The sequence below is a fragment of the Nelumbo lutea genome, chromosome 3 (genome assembly GCF_056320005.1).
Source record: "Nelumbo lutea isolate HS-2025 chromosome 3, American lotus-T2T, whole genome shotgun sequence".
Classification (NCBI taxonomy): Eukaryota; Viridiplantae; Streptophyta; class Magnoliopsida; order Proteales; family Nelumbonaceae; genus Nelumbo; species Nelumbo lutea.
Genome location: NC_142686.1, coordinates 19979056 through 20005000, shown reverse-complemented (window position 1 = coordinate 20005000; position 25945 = coordinate 19979056). Strand labels below are relative to the sequence as shown.

The window sequence follows — 25945 nt, the reverse complement described above, 5'->3', positions numbered from 1 at the left end:
GCAAAATTGTAATTCACTCTTTTCCCCCCCAAAATATCTGAGATTCTGAGCATTATTAACGCAGAAACAGTATCACCGTTTCGGTTTTGGCTTATCTCTTCTCTGTTGTCTCTCTCGAGTTTCCTTTTGATGGTTTTTTAGGGTTTTCGCCGTCGACGGAGACATCTTTGTTTCGTCGGGTCCGGTAAAAATCGATCAATTGGCCTTGAATTACAGTTCGAAACGAAGAGAGACGACAAATTCGAGGTCACTTTAATCCCTTGCGTGGAAAAGTGACGTTTATGTTTCATCAAATCGTAGATGAGAACCGTAGAACGTAAACAATACGTGAGCCGCTTTTCTGAGGTCTTTATATCACGAAAGGAAAGGGGAGGTCTTGAAGGAAGGGTTCAGAATCAATTCTCTTCCTTTTTCCTGGTTCCCGATCTCGTTCGTGGTTTGTGCTGGATTTTGCATTAAAGGTGTTGGTTATAGCCGTTTTGGTTGAAGGAGTTGTTGTTTTTCCAAGTTTTATTACCATCTCTTCGTTTCCTGGTTTCGGGAATTCTTATTCGTAATCCCTGGGTTTGCTCTAGGATCTTTCGACTGCACTATTTTAAGACTGCGAGCTGATTCCGAAGTAGTTCGGAGCTTCGGATTATTTGATCTCTGTTGTTTGATGGTTAGGGAGCAATAGGCCTTAACAAGATTTGGATTTTGAACGGTTTGGGGTTTTTTCAGTTCCAAGTGTCGAACTTCCGCTTGCCAATTCTTTCAAACCAATCCACTCAAACTCTGAGCCATTCTCGTCTATAATTCAAACCTAAAATTCGATCTTCCGTTTTGATTCATGGTACTTCGAGTTCTAGAGTTTAGATTTAGAAGCTTGTTCCAACTTCCAACTAAGCATTTCTGATACTTTGCAGCTTTAAGCACAATAGATAGCGATTGAACTTGGTTTTTGGGCTAGATTTCTAGCTTTCTAGGTTAAATTCTTCCGCGGTTCTGAGTTAAGCCTTCTATATAGTTCCTTCTCTCCGTAAAAGTTCCTTCTTTTTAAAATTCTTCTTTGTAAATTCCAAAAATTCTTGTAAATACTAATTCTGTTGGGAAACCTACATCAATAAAATGACTATTGCAAACTTTGCCGCGGTGAAGGAGAAGAGATCATCACGAAAGAACAAACAGGTTATTGACGAAAAAGCTCCTTTGTTGCCGAGAAGACAAGATGAAGATTTTGAGTTCCATGAATTTAATGGAGCTTCCTATGGCGGGGCTGTATTTAATCTATCAACCACCATCGTTGGTGCTGGAATCATGGCTTTGCCTGCGACCATGAAAATTTTAGGTCTTGGCGCGGGAATAGCTTTAATCATCTTCATGGCGTTCCTTACGGAGGCTTCCATTGAGATGTTGCTCCGTTTCAGCAAAGCAGGGAAGACAGTTTCATATGGAGGAGTTATGGGAGACGCCTTTGGGAAGATTGGTAGGATGCTGTTGCAGATGTGTGTTGTCATCAACAACGTTGGAGTGCTTATCGTGTACATGATTATTATTGGTATAATTTTCATCTTTCTTCTTCTTCTTTTGTTTTTCCCCTCCTTTTTATGTTAGGTTTTCACTTGGTGTAGTCTTAACTTCGATTTGCTCTCATCTGTTGCTTCTGGATGTGGAAAGATAAGGGTCTTTGCAAATAATTGTTGTTCTTCCTTTATTACCCTCAAATCAATCAACAATTCTCATTCATTATGTGTTGTGTGGATAATCATCGATGATCTAATTGTTTTGATGACTTATATTATAAGGTGATGTGCTCTCTGGAACATCTGCAAGTGGAGTTCACCATTCTGGTCTCTTGGAAGGCTGGTTTGGAGCACACTGGTGGAATAGTCGCGCCTTTATTCTGCTCGTCACAACTCTTGGTATATTTGCTCCATTGGCATGCTTTAAGCGTGTAGGTAAGCATGTTTCTATTAATTTAATATTAGATATCTAACAAAAGCTTTGTTTGTGGGAATAAGGAGTTACCCTTCTCAATTGCTGTATCTGGTTAGTATGCTAATGGCAATAGTTTTTATTGCTGATATCCATTTTTATTCTAAAATTTATTCTTAAGTCCATTTCAGTAGGTTCAGATATCCTTGTAGTTTGGTTTATTATCAATTGAAGAATTGTGAACCTCATGAATATCCTGATTCGGTTGAAATTTTGTGGTTTGACTTGTGGTAGGCAGTTCCTGATTCACTTTAAGTTTTATTCCAGATGAATTTAAGGGCATAGTCCTTAAATCCACACTCCTTAAGTCCTTAGCATTTACACTGGATGAATCCCTAGAGGCCTTCCAATATCTTGTGGCTATTTTTTATTATTAATGGCATGAGACAAGGCATTACTACCTTCCTGTATTAGGTTTTAACCTCCAGCCTCGAACTTCCAGATTTTCACAACTAAAAGTTAAATTGCAAATATGGAATTCAGAGTAGTAGTAGATATATATATGATTTGTTTTCATGTTTGTTATTCAGTTTATATAAATGGAGAAATTAATTCTTTATTTAATTAAATGGTCTATTGACTAGCTTTTAATTGTTCTTGTACCCATTGTTTGGTGAAATCAAGCAATGTGTCATTGCAAAACTAATCTTCTTAATGCTTGTAGGCTTTTCACTTATTCTAAACTTTTTTTACCTTTTCTCATAGATGGTAGTTTTTATTTTGTTTGGTGACTACTGACTAGATTCCCGTACTTAATATTTTTGTTGAAGATGTTGAATATATAATGTTATACCGTATTGAGAGTTTCTTTTTTTGTGGTGGGGTTGGTGAAGAGGAGAAATCTCATATTCTTTTATTGTGCAGATTCATTGAGATACACATCTGCCTTATCAGTCGCACTTGCTATCGCATTTGTTGTTATTACTGTGGGAATCACGATTGTCAAGTTGATAAGTGGAAGTATTGCAATGCCCAGGTGGCTTCCTAATGTTACTGATATGACGTCATTCTGGAAACTTTTCACCGTGGTTCCTGTCCTTGTCACAGCATACATCTGCCATTATAATGGTATGCAAGCTAGAAATAGAAACCGCATTATCTTTCTAATATGAAAATAATTGCATAACTGGCAATCAGGGAACATAAAAAAGGGTTCACGGCTTCATGCACAATATTTCTTTCCTTTTTTCCTTTTGTTTCTTTGGCCTAGTTTGTTCACAATGCAAATTCATTTGCACTGATGCAAAAGTATGGGAGTGCAAATGAGATAAATGCAAAGTCTGGTTTCTTTAGTTTGTTTGCAATGCAAATTGAATCAGAGTATACAGTTTTCTAATTTGTACTGGTGCAAATGAAATTGCAATGCAAACAAATGGAGACTTATGTACTTCACTGAAAAGTGAAAAGGGATGTTTATTTTCTGAATTAATTGCTGCATGTGCTTGGTTGGTGTGTCTAACTTCCTCAACTTCTTGTAGTGCACACAATCGACAATGAACTTGAAGACTCTTCCCAGATCCAACCAATTGTGCGAACTTCACTTGCGCTGTGTTCAACTGTGTACATAACAACGAGCTTCTTTGGGTTCCTCCTTTTTGGTGAGTCAACCCTTGATGATGTCCTTGCAAACTTTGATACCAATCTTGGTATCCCATACAGCTCAGTGCTCAACGATGCAGTCCGCGTTAGCTATGTCATCCACCTCATGCTTGTTTTCCCCATCATCTTCTTTGCTTTGCGGCTCAACTTGGATGGCCTCCTTTTTCCCTCTGCCAAGCCTTTGGTTTTGGACAACCAAAGATTTGCACTGATCAGCATAGGTCTCATTTCTCTCATCTTCTTGGGTTCAAATTTTATACCTAGCATTTGGGATGCCTTCCAGTTCACTGGAGCAACAGCTGCTGTGTGTATAGGGTTCATCTTTCCTGCTGCCATCGCTCTCAGGTGAGTTAACTTCATGTCTGGAACTCATAGGAGGCAAGCTATTGCATTTTGGATGGCATGCTGTAGTTTTACATAGAAAATAGCCATTTTTCCTGTGTGTAATGCTGCATTCACTCATTGATGTTATGATATCTTATGCCGTGAGACATGTCAATCAAATGAAAATTTGATTGGCAATGCGTTCTCCATAAAAAGCGATAGTGGTGATGTCTCAGCTTGTTATTTTCTTCTGGGAAACTTACAGATCAAATAAATCAAGAAGGCACCAAGGCAAACTTGTGTTTTATGTCTTTATGATTAACTTGATTGTTATTCATAAAAGAAGTGCTTGATGAATAAACAGTAAAAACTTGATCAATTACTTGTTTTCTTTATTTTAATTTCTTATTTTCATATTAAAAAACCATAAGCATTAATGGGTTTTGCTAACCAAGGTTACACGTACCACAAACCCCCCAACCCCCTCAAAAAGTTTGTGGTTGCAAGGCATGTCAAAGGCCTGTCTCATAAACCTTGCACTTGTATTGTTACTATTCCAGGCCTTGTAATTGGGAATTCATCTTTTATAAATGATATTCTTTCAAGCACATTTGTTGTGTAGTTGCTGCAGGTCTGTTTGTTGCAACAGTCAGGTTAAGGTTTATACGTGCCTTTTTAACCTACTGGTAATTATTTCTGAGAATTAAAAGAAACAAAGGAATTTAAAGACTTAAAACATTAATCATAAGAATTTTTTAGACAAGGACTGAATCATAAGACTTGAATTGAAACACTTCAGATTCACAATTTGAATCATAAATCACATAGTAAATTGTAATATTTTAATAATTACACGGTCATAATGCACATCTACATGCAGCATGAATTCATGATGGATAAATTTGCTTCTTTATCCCTTGCTATTTTACTTGCTTCTCTCTCTTTCTCTCCGAAAATTTCTCTTGCTGATTCAAACTTTGGAATGCCCTTGAATTTCCTGGATGATTCCATTGGATAAGAATGATAATCTTGTTTCGTATCTCTTGATTGTTTCAGGGACCCTCATGGCATAGCAACAAAGAATGACAAGTTCTTGTCTGTTTTCATGATTGTTCTTGCGGTTTTCTCGAATGTGGTGGCCATATATAGTGATGCCTATGCTATGTTCAAGAGGAACTCGTCGCCACGTGCCTGATTGCTTCCCCTGTTCGATTGAACTTTCGGTGGTCAGGACTCAGAGTAAACGTGGACGGTGGACCGGTGATATGCACAGAAAGAACTAAGAATAGCAAGATCAATTGGAATCCAATAGAAAATCAGAGTTTTGTGGGATGGTTTGATCGGTTCAAATTACAAGAAAACTCAACTCAATGGTTAAGTTGGGTTGCTCTGCTGGTCCAAAAGAGAATAAATTCTTGTACTGCTCTTTGAGCTTGATATGTAGAGGTGTGTTGATTCAGGATTGCGTTAGATTCAAATGTCTCTTTTTCAATGTAAATGTCGTGTGCATTGCAATAAATGTAAATGCTTTTCTTTTTTTTTTTTTTTGAAAACCTGGTGAGCATTGTTTTTTTCCCGGTGAATATGAATATATGATGATGACGATGGCTCAAAAACTAGCCTAAAGTTGTGGTCAGGTTGTTGTTTGCTTATAAAACGTGCATAATCGTTCATACGATTAGTCCGTTTTATTGATCCTACCATGTCGATAATCAATAAACCCAGCACCAGTAATCCTCCATTAGAAAATAGATTTTTTTTTTTATTTTTTTATTCAGCCATCTTTTATACACTGTATTGTGGTCACACCATGAAAAAGAAATGGACAATTATATTAGACTGCCCGGAGACCGGAGTCGTATCCTTTTAAACTAACATTCTTTCTTTGCATTTGGGAATAGTCACGGGTTGTATCATTAAATTCATTTTTTTTTCCAAACTTGTCAATATGGCGCTTGTTACGTGTTTTCGGAGAACTGACCCCTAAAATCTAGTTATTAGAGGGAGGGAACCCAGACACATATGCATCTCACTAAGCATCCCATACTACCGATGTGGGATCAATGGATCATAACATTCCACCATGCTCTGCAATCCCGATGCTCACGTAGACTGGTTTTGCATTAGTCCACCTAGTTTCGGCCGAACACTGCAATACCAACATCACCATCTGCGCCACATGATTGCAACTGAGGCATAATGTAAGCTCTGATACCATCTGTTATATGCCTTAAGAGAACTCACCCTTAAACACTAGCTGTCAAACAGAGGGAACCAGATACACCCCACAACAGCATCTCATACTATTGATGTGGGACCAATGGATTGTAGCTTAATTCAATTTTGCTGTTACACAGTCGAAAAAACAATTAACAAATAGAAAGAAAACTTATATTAAAAAGATACGTAGGTATCCACCCATACTGGCTTCAAGTATTGCCGTATTGGCACAGAATACCACATAAGTATACATGTAAACCACAGCTTAAGACCACTATTTACACCCTTAAAATTTAAAAAGGAAAAGAAAATAAAAAGGACCACTATTTACACTAGATGCGGTATTTCAACAACACTAAATTTGAAAAATGGAAGGTGCTAAACTAATTACACTCGATGCAGTTCTGGAAGATGTACACTAGTCTAGAAGTTGAAAATTGGCGGTCTTTAATCAGTTTGAACCAGACCATTATGCACTTTCACATGGCATTTGACCATCGCTGCTAGATCACTCCCATGTTATGTATTTCCTCCAACCTCTTCATGTACTGGGTAACATTTACCTGTTAGCTGGTCAGTTTCTCACTTTGTTGTCATGTCTCCAAATATCAGCCGCGAAAGCTGGATTCACTAGGGAACTGCCTTCTGCAAACTGTATCTTTAATTGTGTTTGAGCACAACCTCTATTTAAGAACACAACCTACTTCTAGGAAACTCAGCATATGCTTTGCTAGCCCATGGATGAAAGCATGCAAACAAAGCCTCCATTGCCTTGTAACTTAACAGCAGAGGTAGAGAATACTGGTAAGAATTATGATGCAGCAACTAAGTATGATGTAGCAAGGCATAAGCTGCAGATCAGTTGAAGAAGTAGGGTGACTCCAGAACTTCATGTAGATCAAAATCTCCACACTCTGGTAAAGGAGGAAAACTTAATGCTGGGAAGGACTGTTGAAAGCTCTCCAACAACTGCATATGCAAGCAGGTGATGATAAATATGGCTTTGGGTTTCCAATAAACAGTTAACCAATTTCTATCTAATTAAACTTAAATGAGATATACTGCAACATACATATGTATGAATACCTTGTTTTAGATGATTCCCTAGTTAGGGAGGACTAAGATACTCAGACATGGATACTAACACAGACACGAGTCCATTCTCAAAAATCCTGGAGACCAATACTGGTATAGGTATCCCATATAATATGCTTATATTGCCAAGTTTAATTAAATTTCTAACATGTACATATTTTCAAAGTGCTAATGCTATAAAGTATAAAGAATATACAAGTGTTGATGCAGTATCCAGTGTCATATCAAGTATAAAGAATATACAGAATATTGTTTCCATATCAGCTATCTGGGTATCATAGAATAAGGAGTTCTATACCGGTGCCTCCCTGGGAGGTTGACCAAAGTAACTGGGTAATTCTTTGTAGGGATATGCTATTTGTTAGGTTTGACAAGCTATTTTCTGTTGTATTTTTTAGCACTATTTTTTTTTTTGATACATACAAGCTAGATGATTTGGAAGAAAAAATGGCAATACCTATAGCTAATAAAAATTGATGTTTATAAATGTTAATGCATGGTTAGAGATCCTTCAGTTGACATGTTTCAATCCAAGAATTACAACAATTATAACAACGTAATACACACATTCCAGTACCATTTTAGATGCTAGAACTGTGAAGAGACAGCACCAGTAGAAGGATTTGACACCATCCATTAACAAAGAATCATAAAACAGGATACCTATAGCAAATCCCATAAAGTTGGGATGGGATTTTTAGAGTACACATAAACCATCTCCTCCAAATAAGTAACCTTTTCACAAGAAAAGGTATTGGATTAGAGAGGATTTGGCCTTCACAAAGTTGAATTTCAATCAAGAGTAGCTTCTCTCCCAAGTTGTAATTAAACATTTAAGAATGCAAGATACTTTACATTTTCCAGGATCGGTGTTTCATAGAGTTCAACAAATTTTTCTCGGATTATCTTGTTCATTTCATCAACATCACATGCGTGTGTCCAAAATGAATCGTGAACTCCTGTAATTAGGGAAGGTCAAATGCAATAAAAATGTCAGAAATATTAAACGAAAGGATGAGGATCGCTACAAACCTGCAAAGTTTAAGCCTGCCCTCTTGCAAGCAACTGCAGTCATCATCATATGAGAACCATCAAGAGAGTGAATAAAGTTGGGTGGAAAGGCTGTTCTCTGTCGCTTAACCATGACCTATAATAGTTAAAGCAATAATGAGGAAATACTTTTACAGGAAAAATTATGGAACAGGAAATAAATGGTAAGAAGTCAATTCCAACAATCAATAACATGGTAAAATTTTTATAAAAAAACAGAAAGACAAAAAACAAGTTATCAATCTATGTTAGGCACATACAACTAAGATGCAATTAAAGTCTGGCGCTGTCGTTGTTCTTACAAATTTTATCACCCGACATAAATACAATTTTTCCCCAAGTGGCTGGATGACATAGCTAATTACATATTTGCATTTAACAAAGTTTCTTTTAATAGATCATGAAGAAACGTTTGGTGAATATACACATTGTCATTACCCAATGCATAAAGTAATCTTGGAATTTTTATCTCACTAATCCCATGTAGAGTACAAAAGTTACTCTCATATATCCTTTGTAAAAAAGCAACTGCAGTAAATATAACAAAAGGGTTCTGGCCAAAAAATCTTGTGCGGTGCTTCACTCAGGTTAAATCTAATGAGGTATAATGGTATATATTTCAAGGGGGAACTAAAAGCAAGCTGAAGAGGAATTTTGGAAGAAATATTTGGCTACTTACCACATGATTCATAAGCTCAGGGTCCAAAGACAGTTATCGTTTTGAATGTCAGAAAGATTTAGCATTTGTATTTTTCTCTTATGAAGGTGCAGGTTGGTGTACATCAGTACATGGCATATATTTACTATGATCGAAATGGCAAAACCATCAATTATTGTGATAGTAGGGCTCAAAAAACAGAAAGAGAACAAAAAAATGATTAGCACTGCAACTCTGCAAAATGTACACAAGGAGATAAACCATAGAAGCAAGGGTATAAATCATGACAGGAAATATCATAGGTCACCAACAATAAGAAACTATCCAGAAATTCTTTTATTAGAAAAATGTTTCTAAATATAAAGCGCATTTAAATAGGTGCACTGATGTTTCTATGGAGTAAGATGCACAGGTGCCTGTGTTTGTATATATTGATCTGTGATACCCTATTTCGTTATGGTCTACTACACTAGAACAGAATAGTTTAAAAATTCAATTGTTTGCATGTGAAACTTACGAGCTATATTTGATAGTAAGCTCAAACACATGGATAACCAGCTTAAGGTCCCAAGATTAGAATCTAAAGGGAGTTAAGTGCGGAGGTGGAGGCATGTGAGTGTGTGGGGGAAGAGGGATGATAAAGCAGATTGAATAATTACCTTGTCAGTTTCCCGCTGCAGTGTCAAAACTTGAAGGGAGGTTTTAATCTGCAATCAACACAAAAAAGGAAGAAAAAAACAATTTAGAATAGCCACCAAGTTTTCTCACAGGAAAAGAATGCAACAATGACATTGATAAAACCATGTAAGTACACATCTAAACAGATATTTCAGAGATCACTTACAAGATGCCTTCCTAATTTGCGGTACGGTTGCACAACAGGCAGCCCAAGAGGGGTGGTCCAACGCACTGGCTGATTTTCTGAAGCAATTATCTGGTGGATTTTGAAGTTTAGTGGACAGCAATTGTAAAACCTTACAAACTAACAAACTAATGATAATTATCATGGACCAAAAAAAGAGAGAAATATAAGAATAAAAACTCAAAAGGGTCCACAGAAACTGATGACTCAGTGACAACCTAGCATAGCTTCGTTCCCTTTCTCCATGGTTCAGGCTGTACTTCTGTATGGTCCATATTAAGGGTGACTCTCAAGTGGTGATTGGTTGCGTGAGAGGTTCTTATTCTAGCTGTGGAGATATTGACAGTCTTTAAGTGCCCAGAAAACACAAGAAGAAAGTCTCTAATCCACCCAATCACTTGTTTCTCTTTTGGCTATACTTCTTGCATTTTTCCCTGCTTGACATGGGATGCAATCTTTCAGTGTGTTTGTCCTTCTTAATGGATGGGATCTTGTTCTCATCGAGTTCAAACACACAAGTCTTGCTTGGAAAAACGACTTTATAGGGAAGATATAAAGATTAAAATGAAGATCTAAGGTTCCAAGAAAGATGTGGACAAATAAAGATTTACAGGATTTCAGAACTAACTATCAGAAAAGCTAACCTTCACCTGTATGTTAAAGGTGTTGTAATTTTGTAACAATGTTGCCATTAGCAAAGTGATCTTTTAGAAGATTTAAATGGTGGGGTACCCTCTGGTTTCTGCTATATGGAACAATGATGTGATAGATATAACTTGGTGGGGCCTCTGGATAGGCCACCTGTTCAATCCTCAGGTCCAAGTCAACCATAATACCCCACCTTGTATTAGTGTTTTACTTAGCAATATTGGCCATTAAAAGTTCAAATAGTTCAACATAAAACTAGCCTCAAAAGTAAGGGGTTATTTTGAACACATGGCAAGGGCTCAAATTTGGCCTATTGTATTAGTAGAGATAATCTAGAGGAATGTGTGGGGGCCCTAAACCAACTTGCCATGCTGAAGATTCATTGGTCATCATTAAACAATTCAACTAGAAAACCCGCCCCCAATATATATAGATAGAAAATCTTGAATGCTATTACAAGAAATAATTCATAAATTCTACATAGGATAACTGAGGTGAAAAATAGGACCAAACCCCATATAAACAAACCAAATGGCTCGCTTTCAAATGTATGTTATACTAAGCAAAATATAAATCATGAAATAGATGATGCACAATACCTTTGCACAGTCACCAAGCCAGCTCATGATACTGCGTGCAGCTTTGAACATCTCACCCAAGGCAGTTAAGGTAGTCTGCACAAACAACAAAAGATGATTTTATCACTAAAAACCCCCTGAGAACATATATAAAAGAAATGGTTGTTGTGCATCTTCCAAAAATGACTGAAAAGTACTATGCACCCTAATGCTGTCTGCAGCAAATACTTCTGTCCAGTAGAAGTAAAACTGTAGAACTATCAATTCTTCTATCACTTACTTTCGCCGCATAACAAGATGCACCAAACAGCTCTGATTCATCTGCGATGGCATTACGTTCCTTCAACCTCCTCTTGATCTGGTCACGGGCACCGATGTATGTGACACCATACACTGATGTCATTACTGTTTGCTTCACCAATTTCCTATCCACCTAGAGATGTCCAGAACCAATCAACTGTTAATTATACCAAAATCGGATACTCTCTCAGAAGCATAATAAAATTACCTAATTCTTATAAATCCTAAATAAGCAAAGTGAAGAAAAAGATATCATTCATGTTTCAGTGTACTCTGACCAGCCTAAATTACCCTACCAACATATGCATCGCAAATACTATTCAAAATATGATGAGAAAATAAATTAACCTGGTTAATTAAAAGCCTAGCATGCATTGCATTTGGCTTAGTTGTTGGATCTTTCTGTGCATCTCTTCGCATAATATCAAGAACTCTGGATTATGAATATCATACAATCAACTAGATTAGTTCCCAAAGAGATCTGAGGCTCCAACAATTATATCATCACACAATTAGAAATCACAGAATCATGATATTATCCATTCTTGACTAAGATGAAAATCAAACCCTTCTCAAATCTTAATTTATACTTCTTGATTTTTAACAAACTTTTAGAAACCAGATACGAAATTTCATTACTTGTCAAGCTGGGTTGGAAGCACCACAATAGCATAAGTGTCATTGTGTTTGCTTAGAAAGGATGAGACATTTTCCTGCATAATTTCATGCCTTTTATTCCAGGACTGCAATAACATCTTATCCTCTGATTACCAAGTTCAAAAAGGCACCTGTTCTCTCTGCTCCCAAATACTCCCTACGGATAGAAGCTTGTGGAACACCACAAAATCATCCTTTTGTGGCATTTCACTTTTTTATCATGAGACTGATTTTAATGGATAAGAAGCAGGTGACAAGATATTAAAGACCTCAAATCATTAATAGGCCCCACCCCAATACAGCCCTCAGGAACCTTACAGATCTTTCTTCACTACCATTATCCAAATAGAGGAAAACAGGGAAAAAACGAAGAAAGAAATATGGTGGACAGGCCATATTCCCCATGTTGGACAGAAGGGACAGTCCATGGTGCCTTACTCCATTCTGTCAAAGGGCTAAAATATTGGCAGCTAGATATAATAGCACACTCTGTTGGATCATATCAGCCAAGAAGCTGGGTGGTTCTTTGGCTAGAAGTGAAATAGGAAGGAATACATCTTATAAGGGTTAAACTCTTCCTGATTAAAGCATGTTAATTGTTTTAATGAGGTTTATGGGGAGACTATAAGCTCAGCCTAGATTGTTCTTGGATGTTTCCTTTTCTTGTTTTTGTATTGTACCATGCTACCTAACTCTGGTATATCTGCCTTGTTTTTAAATTTTAATATTTTAGAGAATGGAAGACTGGAAATTTCTCCTTTATGTAGCAACTCCCATTTACATTTCTCTTCCTATGCCATGTGCTCTCTAGTTCTTTCCCCTGACGCTGTGCTTGTTTTGATGTAAAAGGGGAAGAAATATAATTAAAATATTTAAAGTGGAAAACTTTCCATCTTCTATGCTTGAAACAAATGGATGCAAAGAAAATTTCACTGAAGGGATGGTTTGGAAGAGAAAGCTTTTATGCATTTAAAGGAAGCAGCATACCTAGCAGCTACTCCTGAGTAAACATCTGCAGGTTTATCTCCAGCAACCAGGTTCACTGCAGCTGCTCCCAACTGAATAGATAGAACAATTTGAATAACAAAAAGACAAGAAACATGTTAGACAGAAGCAGACAGAAGTATTAAGAAGCAGTGGATGGTTTAGTCAAGAGTGCATTTCTAATTCCATCTAACAGATAATCAACACAATGATCTAATAATGGTAACATAAACATGAACCCTGCATGTAGAAACCAAAATGAAAGGGAAAGTTTAACAGATGATATTTTTTGGCTAGCTGCACAAACACGCAAGGGTGAAAATGCCTTAATAAGACCATGTTAATGGAACCAAGTAAGAAAGAAAATAAAGAATATGAAACATTAGGCCTGTCAACGATTAGATTTTTTTTAAGAGAATAACGATTTCAAAGAGACAAGAAAAAGGGTACATGAGAAGATGTACAACTGTAAACAAGGAGGGACTCTCTGAAGAGATTGCAAGGGCAGAAAGCAATCACTAAGCAAAGAATCCCTATGGACCCCAGATTTCGCTAAACCATCAGCCAAAGAAATAAGTTCCCTAGGGATTCATCTAATCTTTAGTCATCTAGGCCATGATGTCTCTTGCCTCGCCCAGATTGTGTACCAGTTGCCAAGGGCCATGTCCTTCTCCCCTAACCATTTTATGGTGTTTTCAGAGTCTCTAGATGGTTAGGAGAGATAGCCCCAAATTCTTTGCAATTTGAAGACCTGTTAAAGCAGCCAAAATCTCACATTTTGTAGAGTCCACAATCCCTATTGGGCCATTAAAAGACCAGCAAATATTTCCATATTCCTCCCTGATCACACCTCCAATCCCTGCCTCCCAGGGATTGCCTACAGCACTTCCACCAAAGTTTAGTCTTGTTCCCACCTTCTTTCTAACCAAGGGGTCCTGAACAGAGGCTTGAGACAGGGTAAAGGAGTGTAAAATTTCCACCAAATTCCTTTGTAAGTCTGATAGAGAGAAACCTTTGAAAACATCAGAGCTTGTCACCCATGTGTAACATAAGAAATAAGTTCTTCGGTGGTTATTGCCTTGTTTTCAAAAAAATTGCTTGTTTCTTTCTTCCCACATTCCCCACATCACTGTAATACTGCATGAGTCAATGTGCTCCAATAGGCTTTCCCTCTCTTGCCCAAATCCCTACCTAGTCATTGCTTAAGAAGCTCCAATACATGTTCAGGGGCTGCCCAGCTGTAAACAACAAGGTGCAGGAAGTGATTCCAGAATTTTCTTGTTTTCAAACAGTGAATAAGGAGGTGCTCAGTAGATTCACCATCATGGAGGCACAAGATGCAAACGTGAGGGGAGATACATAATCTGCCTTTGTTCTTTTCCTGGATCAGACCACAAGTGCTAATTCTCCCCAAGCCTCCCACACAAAGAAGGAAACTCTCATGGGAGCAAGGGGAATCAAAATTTTCTTGTAAGGAAAAAAAAAAAGAACTTTGCTCACCTGAAACAAGAGTCTTGAAAAAAGTCTTGGTCAAGAATTTACCGGCTGGGTGAAGGATTCAAATGTTATGGTTTACAGAAGAAGGGGAAACATAGACCTCCCATAGGGAGTGGAGGAGGTTAGTAATTTCATCAATCTTAACGTCCCTTGGAGGTCTTCTAAGGTTCCAACTAATCCCAAGGGGAGAGGGAGAGGAGCAAGATGCAATGGTAGCTTCCTGAGTTTCGGATAGGTGAAATAAACAAGGGTAAGATTTCTCCTCCAGAGGTCAGTCCAAAACTTAATCTTGTTTCCATCCTCCCACCCTATCTAACAAAGGAAATAAACTTTGGTTCCATTTGGTTTGCAGTTGGAATCAGAATCAGAACCGGAATCAGAACAATCTATTCCTCCTGCCAGTTTGGTTTATACGGGAATCAGAATCAGCTATAATGGATTCTCATTCCCGAGGGAGGGGGAGCGAATGGCCATTCCCTCAAATGGGGGAATGCCGTTGCACCAGGAATGGGAATGGGATTCTGATTCTGCCAACCAAACAGTTGGAATCGGAATGGTCTGTTCCGATTCCAATTCTAGACCCTTATTCCCGCGAACCAAATAGACCCTAAGTGTAGGTTGAGGAAGTTATTCATACCTAGATTTGGTTCAAGACCAGATTGTTCAAACGAGAATGATCTGATGCCGAATGAGGACTTAGACAAAGGGGGGGAAGGAAATACTTATATAGGTGTGGTAGAGGCCTGGAAATTGAGACAGAAGAGGAGCCAGGTAAAGGTTTATATCAAATCATCGCGACCATTGCATGCCTAAGAAATTATCAAACTTGAGATCCCACATGTCTCTTCTTTTTCCTCAATTTAAGAAATTTCATTTCTAATTCTCTCATGAGGCACCAATCAAACAACAGGAAAAACTGCTGGTTCAATTTTCCCTGTGATTAGATAAACATGAAAACAAAATGTTTTACTTATGACTGAAGTTTAAATTATAGACCTCCATTTCCAATTATACAAATTGAAACCATCATAAACAGAATTTAGCAATATAAAGTAACATGAATTAATAATGAATAGGAAAAGGCATTACCTCGTCTCTTCCAAGGGCAGCATAATGTTGTAAGCCATTACATGATCCATCCTGGATGCATAAGATAGAAAAACAAACATTAATGAATCAAATTTTCCTCTATTACAGATCTAGATACATGTATCAATTGATATGAAAATATAACTCAAATCTAGGTACAGTAAATGGTCTCTCATTTGTAGGGCATAGGAACCAGATTATAAGGCAATTAAAAAAGGTGGTTCCAGGAGAAATTTGATGACATTTCCTGCAAATATTCACAATTAAATAATTTGATTTTTTATATTTCATATACTTTAAACCTCACTTTTTTGTTACTAAAAAATAAATAGATAAGAAGAGAAAGTGTCCAACTTATCCAATACTCTGGAGGTTATTTACTTTTTAAAATTCATTTATTGGTAGCACAAGATGCAAAACCAAACATGGACAAATAGATACTTAGGTAAGTTCATATATGAACACAGTTGTACACCCCCAATGCCTTGTCTGGTGCTCAGTATATAAGAATAACCTTGCATGCTCAGAGGAATTTCAATTTTATTTGTTTTCATTTTATAACAGTTCAAAGGAGTTTTAGGAAATATAACAGAATACAAAGCATTTAGAAAAACAGGACTAGGTGAAAAACACCTAGCACCCACCCGAAAACCCAAAAGGACAGACACCAACTGTTCACTCCTATTGACTCCTTTAGCAAGTGCATCTGCTAGAGTGTTAGTCAATCTCCTGATCCATTTTTAACAAGGTTTTCATTCTTCAGGCCAAAGACCTAGCCTCCCATGTTTTTATGTTCAGAATTTGATGAATAAAATACTAATTACTTATATACATCCTTATTGTTCCCTCGCCTGTGAAGAGAGAAAATTTCCCAATAAAAGCCTATGGAAATTAACATTTTTATAGTCCACTTGCATGATTATTTGCATCACAGAAAAATTACAAGAGAAAGATTTTTTACCATAAGAAAGTACCTGGTGGATGGGTATATGTGAGATCATGGTCTCTGGTGAGCAACTCCTTAATGTTTCAGAGAGATTGATGCATACTTCCAAGCACTGAAATGGATCTTCTGCATTTAACCACCAGCGCCTACCTTCCAGTGGTCTGTCTGCAGAATCAAATATATCATCCAAGTGGTTCTCTGTAAATGCTATCCGACCGTCATAGGATAACTTGTCCACACCACCAGCATATAAATTTGCCAAATGTATCTTCAGCCACCGTAAGCCAGACTTTCCAAGAGGACGTCCTTCGGCAAACTCCAAGATTCCTCGACACAGGTCCGAACCAAGATGATTTAAATATGGGTGCATGGGATATGCACGGCCTCGAAAGTCAAGATTGTGTGGATAGAAGAAACCATTCTCATCCTTCATTCTCCTAGCTACCTGCTTTTAAATAAGAAGAATTGGTCCACTCTATGGTGGTGCAACATCTATTAAATAACACCAAAATATGGGGTTGGAAAGAAATCTTACAGCAAGTTTAAGTTCTGTGTCACAACGCTGTGAGTGCCTCTCACTGTTCTCTTTCTTCACAGCCTTAACTTTCCATTTCCATTTCTTGAGTTCTGCTTCATCTTCTGTTTCAGGTTCTTCTGGTAGAGGAACCTGAAGCAGACAAAATTAAAGTTCATTTTTATCAAAATAGAAGTTAAGTCAGGGCTTCTCACACAAGTAAATTCAAGTGTGTGCATTTACTAGTTTAAAGTTTATTATATTATATTATATACGCAATGGTGCATGTATAAGTTTGATGATGTTTGTGAATTTCCATTCAATAACAAGGAAAATTCATCATCATCTTCTAATCCATATCCTAACTATATGGAGTTGGCTACATGAATCCTATTTCGTCATTCTGTTATGCCATATCCATTGTCAAATTATGAGCACTTAAATCATTTCTTACTACTTCAACCCATGTCCTTTCTGGTATACCCCTAGCCCTTCTAGCTCCTTCAACTTGAAACAGATCACTTCAATAACAAGGAAAAATGCAGCCCTAAAAATTAGTTTACTAGTAATTGGTAAAATGCACCTTACATCTTCACGGTCAACCAAATCAGCTAGACGACCTCCACTAGCCCATATTCTGTCTACCACACCAAGTACCCTTTTGTTAATCCTCCATTTGGTATTGCCAAGTGTATCCAGTGCCTGGACAGTTTAGGACATTGTTAAGGCACTATTGCAACAAAGAACAGGACGAAGAAAGTGACAACACATAGAAGAGCCATAGTCATGAAAGAAAATGAAAGACTTTTTTTTTTCTAGCAGTAACATAACAGAAATCAAGATTAACTTTCAAACAGCAAGAAACATGGAAAATGACAAGGAATGAACCCAAAGTTTTCAAACCTCAAAAATTGGTTCTAACTGCTGCCTTGAAGTCCTCTTAACTGCTTCCCGTTGTTGTCTTGCTCCATGAGTTCGCATGACATAAGATGGTAAAAATAGGTATGCGCCTTTATCATATCTGCCAAAAAAATATATATATGGGAAAAACCATAGCACAGCATGAATTGACCACATAACTTAACGAGAGGAAGTTCACATAAATATCTGGCTAACATTCTCAACTTCTAATAGTAGTTATTGTCTTATATAACTACTGGATACAAGCAAACAGAAACTTATTTACACTGTGATCAAGTAGCTCATCTTATTTGAGAAATAAAAGTGTGACTAGTCAGAACTTACCTTGTTAACTGAACTAAGCATTAAGTTAAAAATAAAATGAACTCTGAAATAAAGACATGAAGTAATCAGTAGATTCTGGAATGTCATACCCTGTCCAATTGAGTGGAGGCACCAACATTGGCATATAAGGGATCACCATGTGCCTTGCCTGTTAGGAAAAATAGAACATTTGCTTATGATCTAGGGCCTAATTGGCTTAAGTTGAGATTATTATGCAGGAAACAGTTTTTCATTTGGAAACACCTCAAGGACTTAAAAAAATACAAGTCTACAAATATGCTCACAAATACATGCAATAGAGAAATAATTGATTGGTACTGAAACAAATCAACTTCAATCAGGCAACACCAACCTCTCTAAAAACAGTAGTTCAACTTACAGTTCTCTCTAATCCCTTGCGAACTAATGGGTCACATTCAATAAGCCCATATCTTCTGCTGGTTTTCCTGTTGAACAAGAAGAAGTGTTCTTCTAATAATGTTCAGCATAAACAAGAAAAAAGGAATCTAGGTTTCTAAATCAATCACACAGGACAAAGTCCTCACTGTGATTCTTTTGTAACAGTTTTAAGAGTGTGTCTAAAAGCAGGTCGAATATCCGGTGGGCCATCTGCTAGCTGATCAGCTGGAGATTGTATATAGGCCGTTTGCATCAATAATTCAATAAGACGGCTTCCAACCTGGAATATACAAGAACATGGCATGAAATTTTACATACAGAAAACTGGAGAAACCAGGAGTTTTTTTCCTGTAAATACAGTCAAGGATACATACCTTAGCCTGAGCATCCTGGCCCCATGGCTTTGAATCATCCTGGCTCTTCACTATCTGCCGCACTTGCTGCAGCTTTTGCTTTTTCATCAAATCAGTAACCTTTTTCCTTAATCTTTGCTGTTCTTTGATTGCGGGATCAGATTCACCACCTTCTGCTTTCTTATCTTTATCGGTCTTTTTCTTCGTCTTCTCCAAAAACTTGTATATCCTAACCTGATCCATCCCAACATTGTTTAAAAATGAATACTTGGTGATGTGGTAGAAACCCAAGATGGTGAATAAAGGTGAAATAATGATAGTTCAAAACCAACTATATTTGTTTGCCTTGCTTGAGCAGAAACACCAAGTTTTGCCACTGAAAACCTAGCTTCATTCAAGACACAAAGAACACAGAAGGATGAACTTCCCAAGACATAGAGATGTGCTAGTTAACACACTCATCCTGCAACATTGACCAAATCAAAAACCACCCACAGATGCATAAAAGGAGGAAATGAAGAAGGTTTAACACATTGAGAAAGAGTATAACTAGATAAAGAGTAGCAAACTATATTCAAAAGGAAAAAATGCAATGGAATAAAATTTGGAATCCAAGGCCCAATAAGTGAGAATTTTGCCTCATGCAGCTCTCGAAATACCCAAATTTACATAAGAGTGGAGCTATTGCTATACAAGAAAGCCTCCCAATACCCAAATTTATTTATACTACTATAAAATGCACCAAGGGCCTGTTAAGATTTCTGGACCTTTTCTTGACAGAAATTGCCCATGTTTTTTAATTGTCTTCATTTGAAAATGAGGGCAACAACATCAACTTGATCAATTGTAGCATTTACTTTAGAAAAATTTTTGACAGATGGTGCCTATGCTTTTCAAGCTATCCTTGTTTGTCTAGCCAAGAAAAATTATAAACCCAGCTGTTATGACATTTATTTCCTCATAAAGTGCCTTGTAGGGGTGCAAGTTGGGTGGGCTTGGCCGGGCTTAAGCTCAACCCAGGTCCAACCCTACAAATTGGGCCTAAGGCCCAAGCCTGACGTCAAGCCCAAACTGTCCAACCTGGGCCCGGCCTGAACTGAAATTTGATGCACTCGGGTTAGGCCTGGGCCCAGGCCGGTTGGTCAATCAGCTCACATTAAAATTTAATATAAATGTATGTATATATGTATACATGCATGCATATATATATGGTTTAAATATGCATAATATGTTTGTATTTGCATATGTATGTATATAGGCAGGTTGGGCTCAGGTTAGGATAAGGTAGAGCCGGGCTTGGGCTGGGCCCAGACTGAGGCCCTAAAATCCAAGCCCAGCCCATGTAAAATTGCAGGCTGGGTTGGCCTGGGCTCAGGTTGGGCCTGTCCAAGTTGCATCTCTAGTGCCTTGGGCATTTGTAAAACCACTCCCTTCTAGCCACCAAACAAATATCAAAAAATAATTGATAATCTACACTAAATCCCCGTCTTTGAATATCATAACTCTATGTGTGAGGGCAGGAATCATAATTTTAACTACTACAATAAGTTTACTCTATTTCCATTCATTAAGTTCTAAATTTTATGCACCGACTCCTATTCTCTATCATTAAATCCAATATTTGAGGCATTTTTTGTTTTCACCATTAAATTCCACTGATTAAATCTATACCCAATAATTTTAAGGGTAAATTGCAGATTAGTACCCTGTACTTTGGGCCTGGTCTCATTTTGGAACTCAGATTTCAAAACATGCCAATCCAATACCTGAACTCCCAAAATGTCCCAGTTTAGTCCCCACCATCAGCTGTCCGTTAAGTGGCCTGTGAAGGGATGCAAATGCCCTTCGGGTATCATGTAATTTTCTTTATCAACCACCCAAATGCCCTTTGGGTTGTTCACTGTTGCTTTGGTTCAATCTTGATTCTTGAGGAAGAAGATGATGAACAAGTCTTATTTTGAAGGGTAGTTTTGACCTTTTCAAAAGTTTTAAGTTGTACATGTCATCACATGATACAGATGACTGACAGACTGCTAAGAACAGAGACTAAACTGGGGCATTTTGGGAGTTTAAGTAATGGATTGGCATGTCTTGAAATTTGGGTACCAAAGTGAGACCAGGCCCAAACTACAGGGTACTAATCTGCAATTTGCCCTAATTTTAAGGGCACGAAATCCTATGTTTTTAAACCAACTTAGAAATAGGACTATATTTTTTTGTCCCGGTGAGGAGTAAGTAGTTCAATTCAACCATTTGCTGAGTTGCATCAAATCGTTCAACCTTTGATGCCATAATTAAATAACAAAAGATTTAAAAAAAATAGATAAAATAAAAAAGATAATAGAAAAAACAGAAATTTTGTAGAAAAAATTGGGCACATCTCTAATGTTATATGATCACCATATCCAACAAAAAATGAGAAGTATTTTTATTAATGATAAAAGTGGAATACAAGATTTAAAATTGGCCCAGAAACAAAAATCGTTTTTCCATCTAGGTGGCTGGCTATTGATCAACCACTCGGTCAAATGAGTTAACCCATTATGTCATAACTAAATAATAAAATTTTGAAAAATAGAAAGAAATACAAAAATTGCAAAAAAAAATTGAAATGCTTGTCAGATCTCTAATATCATATATTAATTATAGTAAGAAAGTTAACTATGATAAATAATAATTATTTTTATTAATGATGAAAAATCAAGTAAATATTTAAAATTGACCCAAAAATAAAATCATTTTCCTGTCTAGATGGTCAGTTAATGGTTTAACCTTTCAAGTCAAATGGTTCAATCCATAATGTCATAATTAAATCATGAATTTTTAAAAAAGATAGAAACACAAAAAATTATGTAGTTCAGAAAATTTGTAATAAACATTTGGGCACATCTCTAATATTATATATATTCAAAAAAATATTATATATGTTTATCATATTAAACAAAAATATGTGTGATATAATAAGAACTATTTTTATTAATGATGGACATGGAATACAAAATTTAAAACCAATAAACCCACTAGTATAGCATGCTTCAATTACTTGTCTTCGTTATATGGATTCTGATAGAGATTAAAATTGTTGTTGTTATTATCATCTGAAATCACCACGTGCAACACATGTACACATTTACTAGCCTTCATTTCCCTAGGAACCCATCTAGCCTGAACCTTCAAGGTTGATAAGGATTTCATTTAGCATGTGTAGGGGTGCTTTGGCCCCGGAACAACCCTTTGGCGCAATTGAATTGCATTAGTTTTGTCTCCCTCAAGAAGAAGAAGAAAAATGCCTAGTGATCTATAAGTTGATGAATAGAATTTAATTTCTGAGTTCCTCTTAAGTAGGATTGAAGGGTCTCAGGCAGGAACCTCCTCAAATCAGCTGCTGATATTGGTAATTTTCAGTCTCTTTCCAGTGAACTTTTTTTATTGATATGCTACTTTTAATAATCTTTCCAATGAAGAATCTGTCTCCATATGAACTATCAAGATTCAACATGACCATGGGTTTTTTTCTGAACATACAAACACAAGAAGGGAGAAAAATAGCTGAAGATAACTAAGACATGTGAAGCTGATAAAAAAGTTAGATGCATCACCTTTTTTATTTTTATTTATTTATTTTGATAGGAAACAGTAACTTTTGATTAATAACTAAAGAAGTTGCATCGATCAGAACCCAAGACAAGAGTGCTAAAAACAATTACAAAGCATCCCAAAAGAGTTCCCCTCTATTTGTCCCTTGTTTAGCTAAACTATCGGCTTGTTCTACCACTTGAAGTTGACATCAATCTCCCTTGTTAAATGAAAAATCTCCCTCATGACCTGTCTGTGGGTCCATGCCCCAATTTCTAGTCTGCATCCACCCTATCAGTAGTTTTGGATCACCTTTCATTTCATGTTGCTGAAGCCCCAACTGTTTGGCCAATTTCAGCCCATGGAGAAGGGCCACCAAACATTTTTATCAGTAACTTGAAAGAGTTTCATTGATAGTATACTCGGTGTATATTTACAGCAGGTACACCATCTCTATATGTTTAATAACATTATATATGGTCCCAATACTGCTAACAAGGCCCTCCTAAGAGAGCTGAAAAAACAGTTCAGTCCAGATAATAACCACTACACTTCATGAGCTAGAGAATTTGCAAGACAATTAGCAATTAACGGGCTGAGGCACCAAAACAGGCACTGCTTCTAATCTCTAAACTAGATGTCTTGCTTCCTAAATTTGATGTCTAAAGGTCTATAGGCCAGATATTGCACCATTCATCCAGCCAATTACAGTTTTTGAGTCCCTCCAATCATTAGATGCATCACTTGTTATTGCACATATGATAAAATAGACATATATAGAAAACAAGTGAAACAACATTTGTGCTAGAAAGGCTTCGCAATTCTCATTCTTGAACTGATTCTTACTTTCTAATCTGCTTCTGTCACTCACCTTTGCCGCACTCAGGAAATCTATAATATTTGGTCCAAAATGTCCCCTCACTACCACCAAAGGATACTATAGGCCATCTGTGATTTTTTTTTTTTTTTACTCTTTTGGAACCGGTAAGCCCATTTGTGACTGTTTATCCCTTTTTACTTTTTGGTTCCCCATCTCATATCTAGAGTAGAACATATGCTGTATTTCAGATAAATGATGTTATCTCGGTACTGATAAAAAAGGTAATTTCATTCTTGATTTAACCTCTCCGTTGGTTCACCTCACTAAGTTTGAAACATTCCCTTCCCCTCTCTTAAAGTCCAAAATGACTTTAGTCATATTTCTCTACATCTCTTAATAAATTATTTATAATCAACAAAAAGAAATTCCAAAAAAAAACCGAGAGAAATGGAACCCATTTGCAGGCAGTCAAACATAAGTTTTTCATTCAAATGGGCTTGTCTTCCATCCTTTTACAGGGATGGAAATAAACAGATTCAAACTAGAATTTAGTTGTAAATAAAAAGAAGAAAAGGTCTCTCATATTAAGTAATAATAAATCAAGTACTTGATTCAAATGAAAGATCACCTACCTCATTCTCAATGGCTTGACCTATCATGCAAGCAGCTTGGACCACCCTAGCACTGCCATGTTCTCCTCCCGTCATTAGCAACCCCACGAGCTTATGCATCGTAATAACTGACATCATCTCTGCTGGCAATTGATCAAAATATGGAGCATAAGCAGTCCTGTTCTTTCCTTTCCTACACAATTCCTGCTCTGCTGCAATGCAATCACGTAATGGCTCGAACCAACCAAGGAACAACGACTTCATGTAAGGCAAATTGGGAGCCAGTTTCTGTTCACACATGTCCATAAGAAGCTCCTTGTACTCCTTGGCAGCCTGTTCCCACGCCTCTGTCTCAATCTTCACTTGCCTCCTCCGAAGCAATAGGTACTTCCCTTGCCCCATTCCTCCAACCAATTTTGTCTGTTTCTGATGACTGAATTCAAGTTCCTTCTCTTCTTTGCTCATCTCCTCCAATAATTCCTGAATCTCGTCAACAACAGAGACATCTTCCTCCGCATCCGTTGAAGAGAGAACCTCGGCAACACTAGCGTAACCCTTGGGATGATTCGAAAACCTGGAAAGACCCATCGAGTTCCTGAAACACCCAAAACTGAGTATTCCCAAATCGTCTTCTTTGGATGGTGATTCCCCATTTCGAAGAAAACAACTTTCAGAAAACCCAGCATTTATGCTGCTTTTGAGCTCTAACTGTCTGGCTTTATCGTGAAAAACGGGATACTGAGAGTAGCCCACAACACCAAAAGTGCGTAACATATAAGAGGAATCGCGGGAAAAAAAGTTGGTTGAACAGGCTTGTTTCACTATATTTCTCCACATCCCTTTTGCGTATGTTTGATGGCTTTGGGTGGAAACTAGAAAGGTTTGTATTTACCGTCTGGAGCTAAATAATTTGAACCAAGTTGCTTAGGTTCGTAGCTGAAATCAGAGTTTCGTTACTTGACATAAAATTTTACAGTTTTCAGAAGAAAGAGGATAAAGGGTCAGAATGAACGAAAAAGATAAATTGATTGAAGGAACAGTTGAGGCCTGAGAGCAAAGCTTACGAGATTCCAGCTCATGGTTTCGAGGTGGGAGGTGGGCGGTGGGCGGGGAGAAGGTAAGCCCCTCTAAAACTTCCATGGCTCCATCTGTAACTGTAATCTGTATTGGTAGGAGACTAGAGTGGACTGACTGTCTAGCTGTATCCCGAAAAGACCCTGTTGGGGCGCATCCGGATCCATAACTCTGGTTACAGTTAAGTTTTGGTAGAATAGAAAAGCAGTGCACAGCATCGACGAGATCAAATCTGCGCCCCACATGTACGAGTTCAAATCAGTCCCCACATGACATCTCAGCCTGCATTGGGAACATCTCCCTAAGTCTTAATACATAGTTGGGATATATTGTGGGGCGCAAATATATATGTTTGAGGTGATGGGATCTGTTACTCACAAATGGCGCCTCACAAGCACATCCACCGTGCTCCTATGAATTATAACTAATAAGTACGGAAGATGTTTCCAATGCATGATAGGATGTCTGTGTGAGGCGTCAGATGTGAAGAGTAGATCTGGTCTCATTCTGGAGACATCAATGGAGCCCACCAAATGCCAAGATAGCATATCTGATGGCTGAGAGCTCTCAATCAAATAGCCTTGCTTAGTCGCTCTTAGCAAGTAGCAACACGCTTAGCTGAGTTCAAATCAGCCCCCTACAAGATAGTTTCCACAACGTCCTATAGTACATCTCCCGATGATCAAATACTAGAAATGATGAGACATTATCGAGAGATTGCCCCCATACACGGCAAGGACATGTTATGAGACGTGGGAAACTATCTTGTGGGAGGCTGATTTTAACTCTGTTCACCTAAATTAAGGGGTTGTTTGGTATCGGTGGCATTTATAAGATAAAACATTTTGTACAATTTTTACACCTTAGTGCCT

General features: G+C 37.4%; 2 protein-coding genes across 5 annotated transcripts in view; one reads left to right on the top strand and one right to left on the bottom strand.

Annotated features, from left to right (window-relative positions):
* The window catches only part of LOC148863416 (amino acid transporter AVT6A-like), a 5820-nt gene extending 307 nt beyond the window's left edge, over positions 1-5513 (top strand). The window contains exons 1-5 of the mRNA XM_088975880.1: positions 1-1537; positions 1785-1937; positions 2839-3042; positions 3453-3918; positions 4954-5513. The exon at positions 1-1537 is cut by the window's left edge and continues 307 nt beyond it. Of these exons, the coding sequence (XP_088832006.1) occupies positions 1108-1537; positions 1785-1937; positions 2839-3042; positions 3453-3918; positions 4954-5092 (1392 nt within the window). The 5' untranslated portion in view covers positions 1-1107 and the 3' untranslated portion in view covers positions 5093-5513. The remainder of the gene's footprint in view (positions 1538-1784; positions 1938-2838; positions 3043-3452; positions 3919-4953) is intronic.
* Positions 5514-6266: 753 nt separating this feature from the next.
* Positions 6267-25248, bottom strand: LOC148863415 (DNA-directed RNA polymerase 2B, chloroplastic/mitochondrial-like). Of its 4 annotated transcripts, none has more exons than XM_088981455.1 (19): positions 24021-25248; positions 19014-19226; positions 18786-18919; positions 18620-18686; positions 18330-18388; positions 17899-18016; positions 17584-17697; positions 17017-17148; positions 16510-16929; positions 15536-15586; positions 12953-13023; positions 11657-11741; positions 11289-11441; positions 11030-11104; positions 9765-9854; positions 9580-9627; positions 8245-8359; positions 8068-8171; positions 6267-7086 (listed from the first exon to the last, which is right to left on the bottom strand). In XM_088981455.1, exons 1-19 carry the CDS (start codon positions 24834-24836, stop codon positions 6976-6978), a joined length of 2976 nt encoding a protein of 991 aa, XP_088837581.1. In that variant the 5' UTR covers positions 24837-25248; the 3' UTR covers positions 6267-6975. The 4 variants fall into 4 exon arrangements, with proteins under 4 accessions (XP_088837581.1, XP_088837582.1, XP_088837583.1 ...); XM_088981456.1 differs by having other exon boundaries at positions 16510-16926; XM_088981457.1 differs by lacking the exon at positions 8068-8171.
* Between the last annotated feature and the right edge of the window lie 697 nt (positions 25249-25945).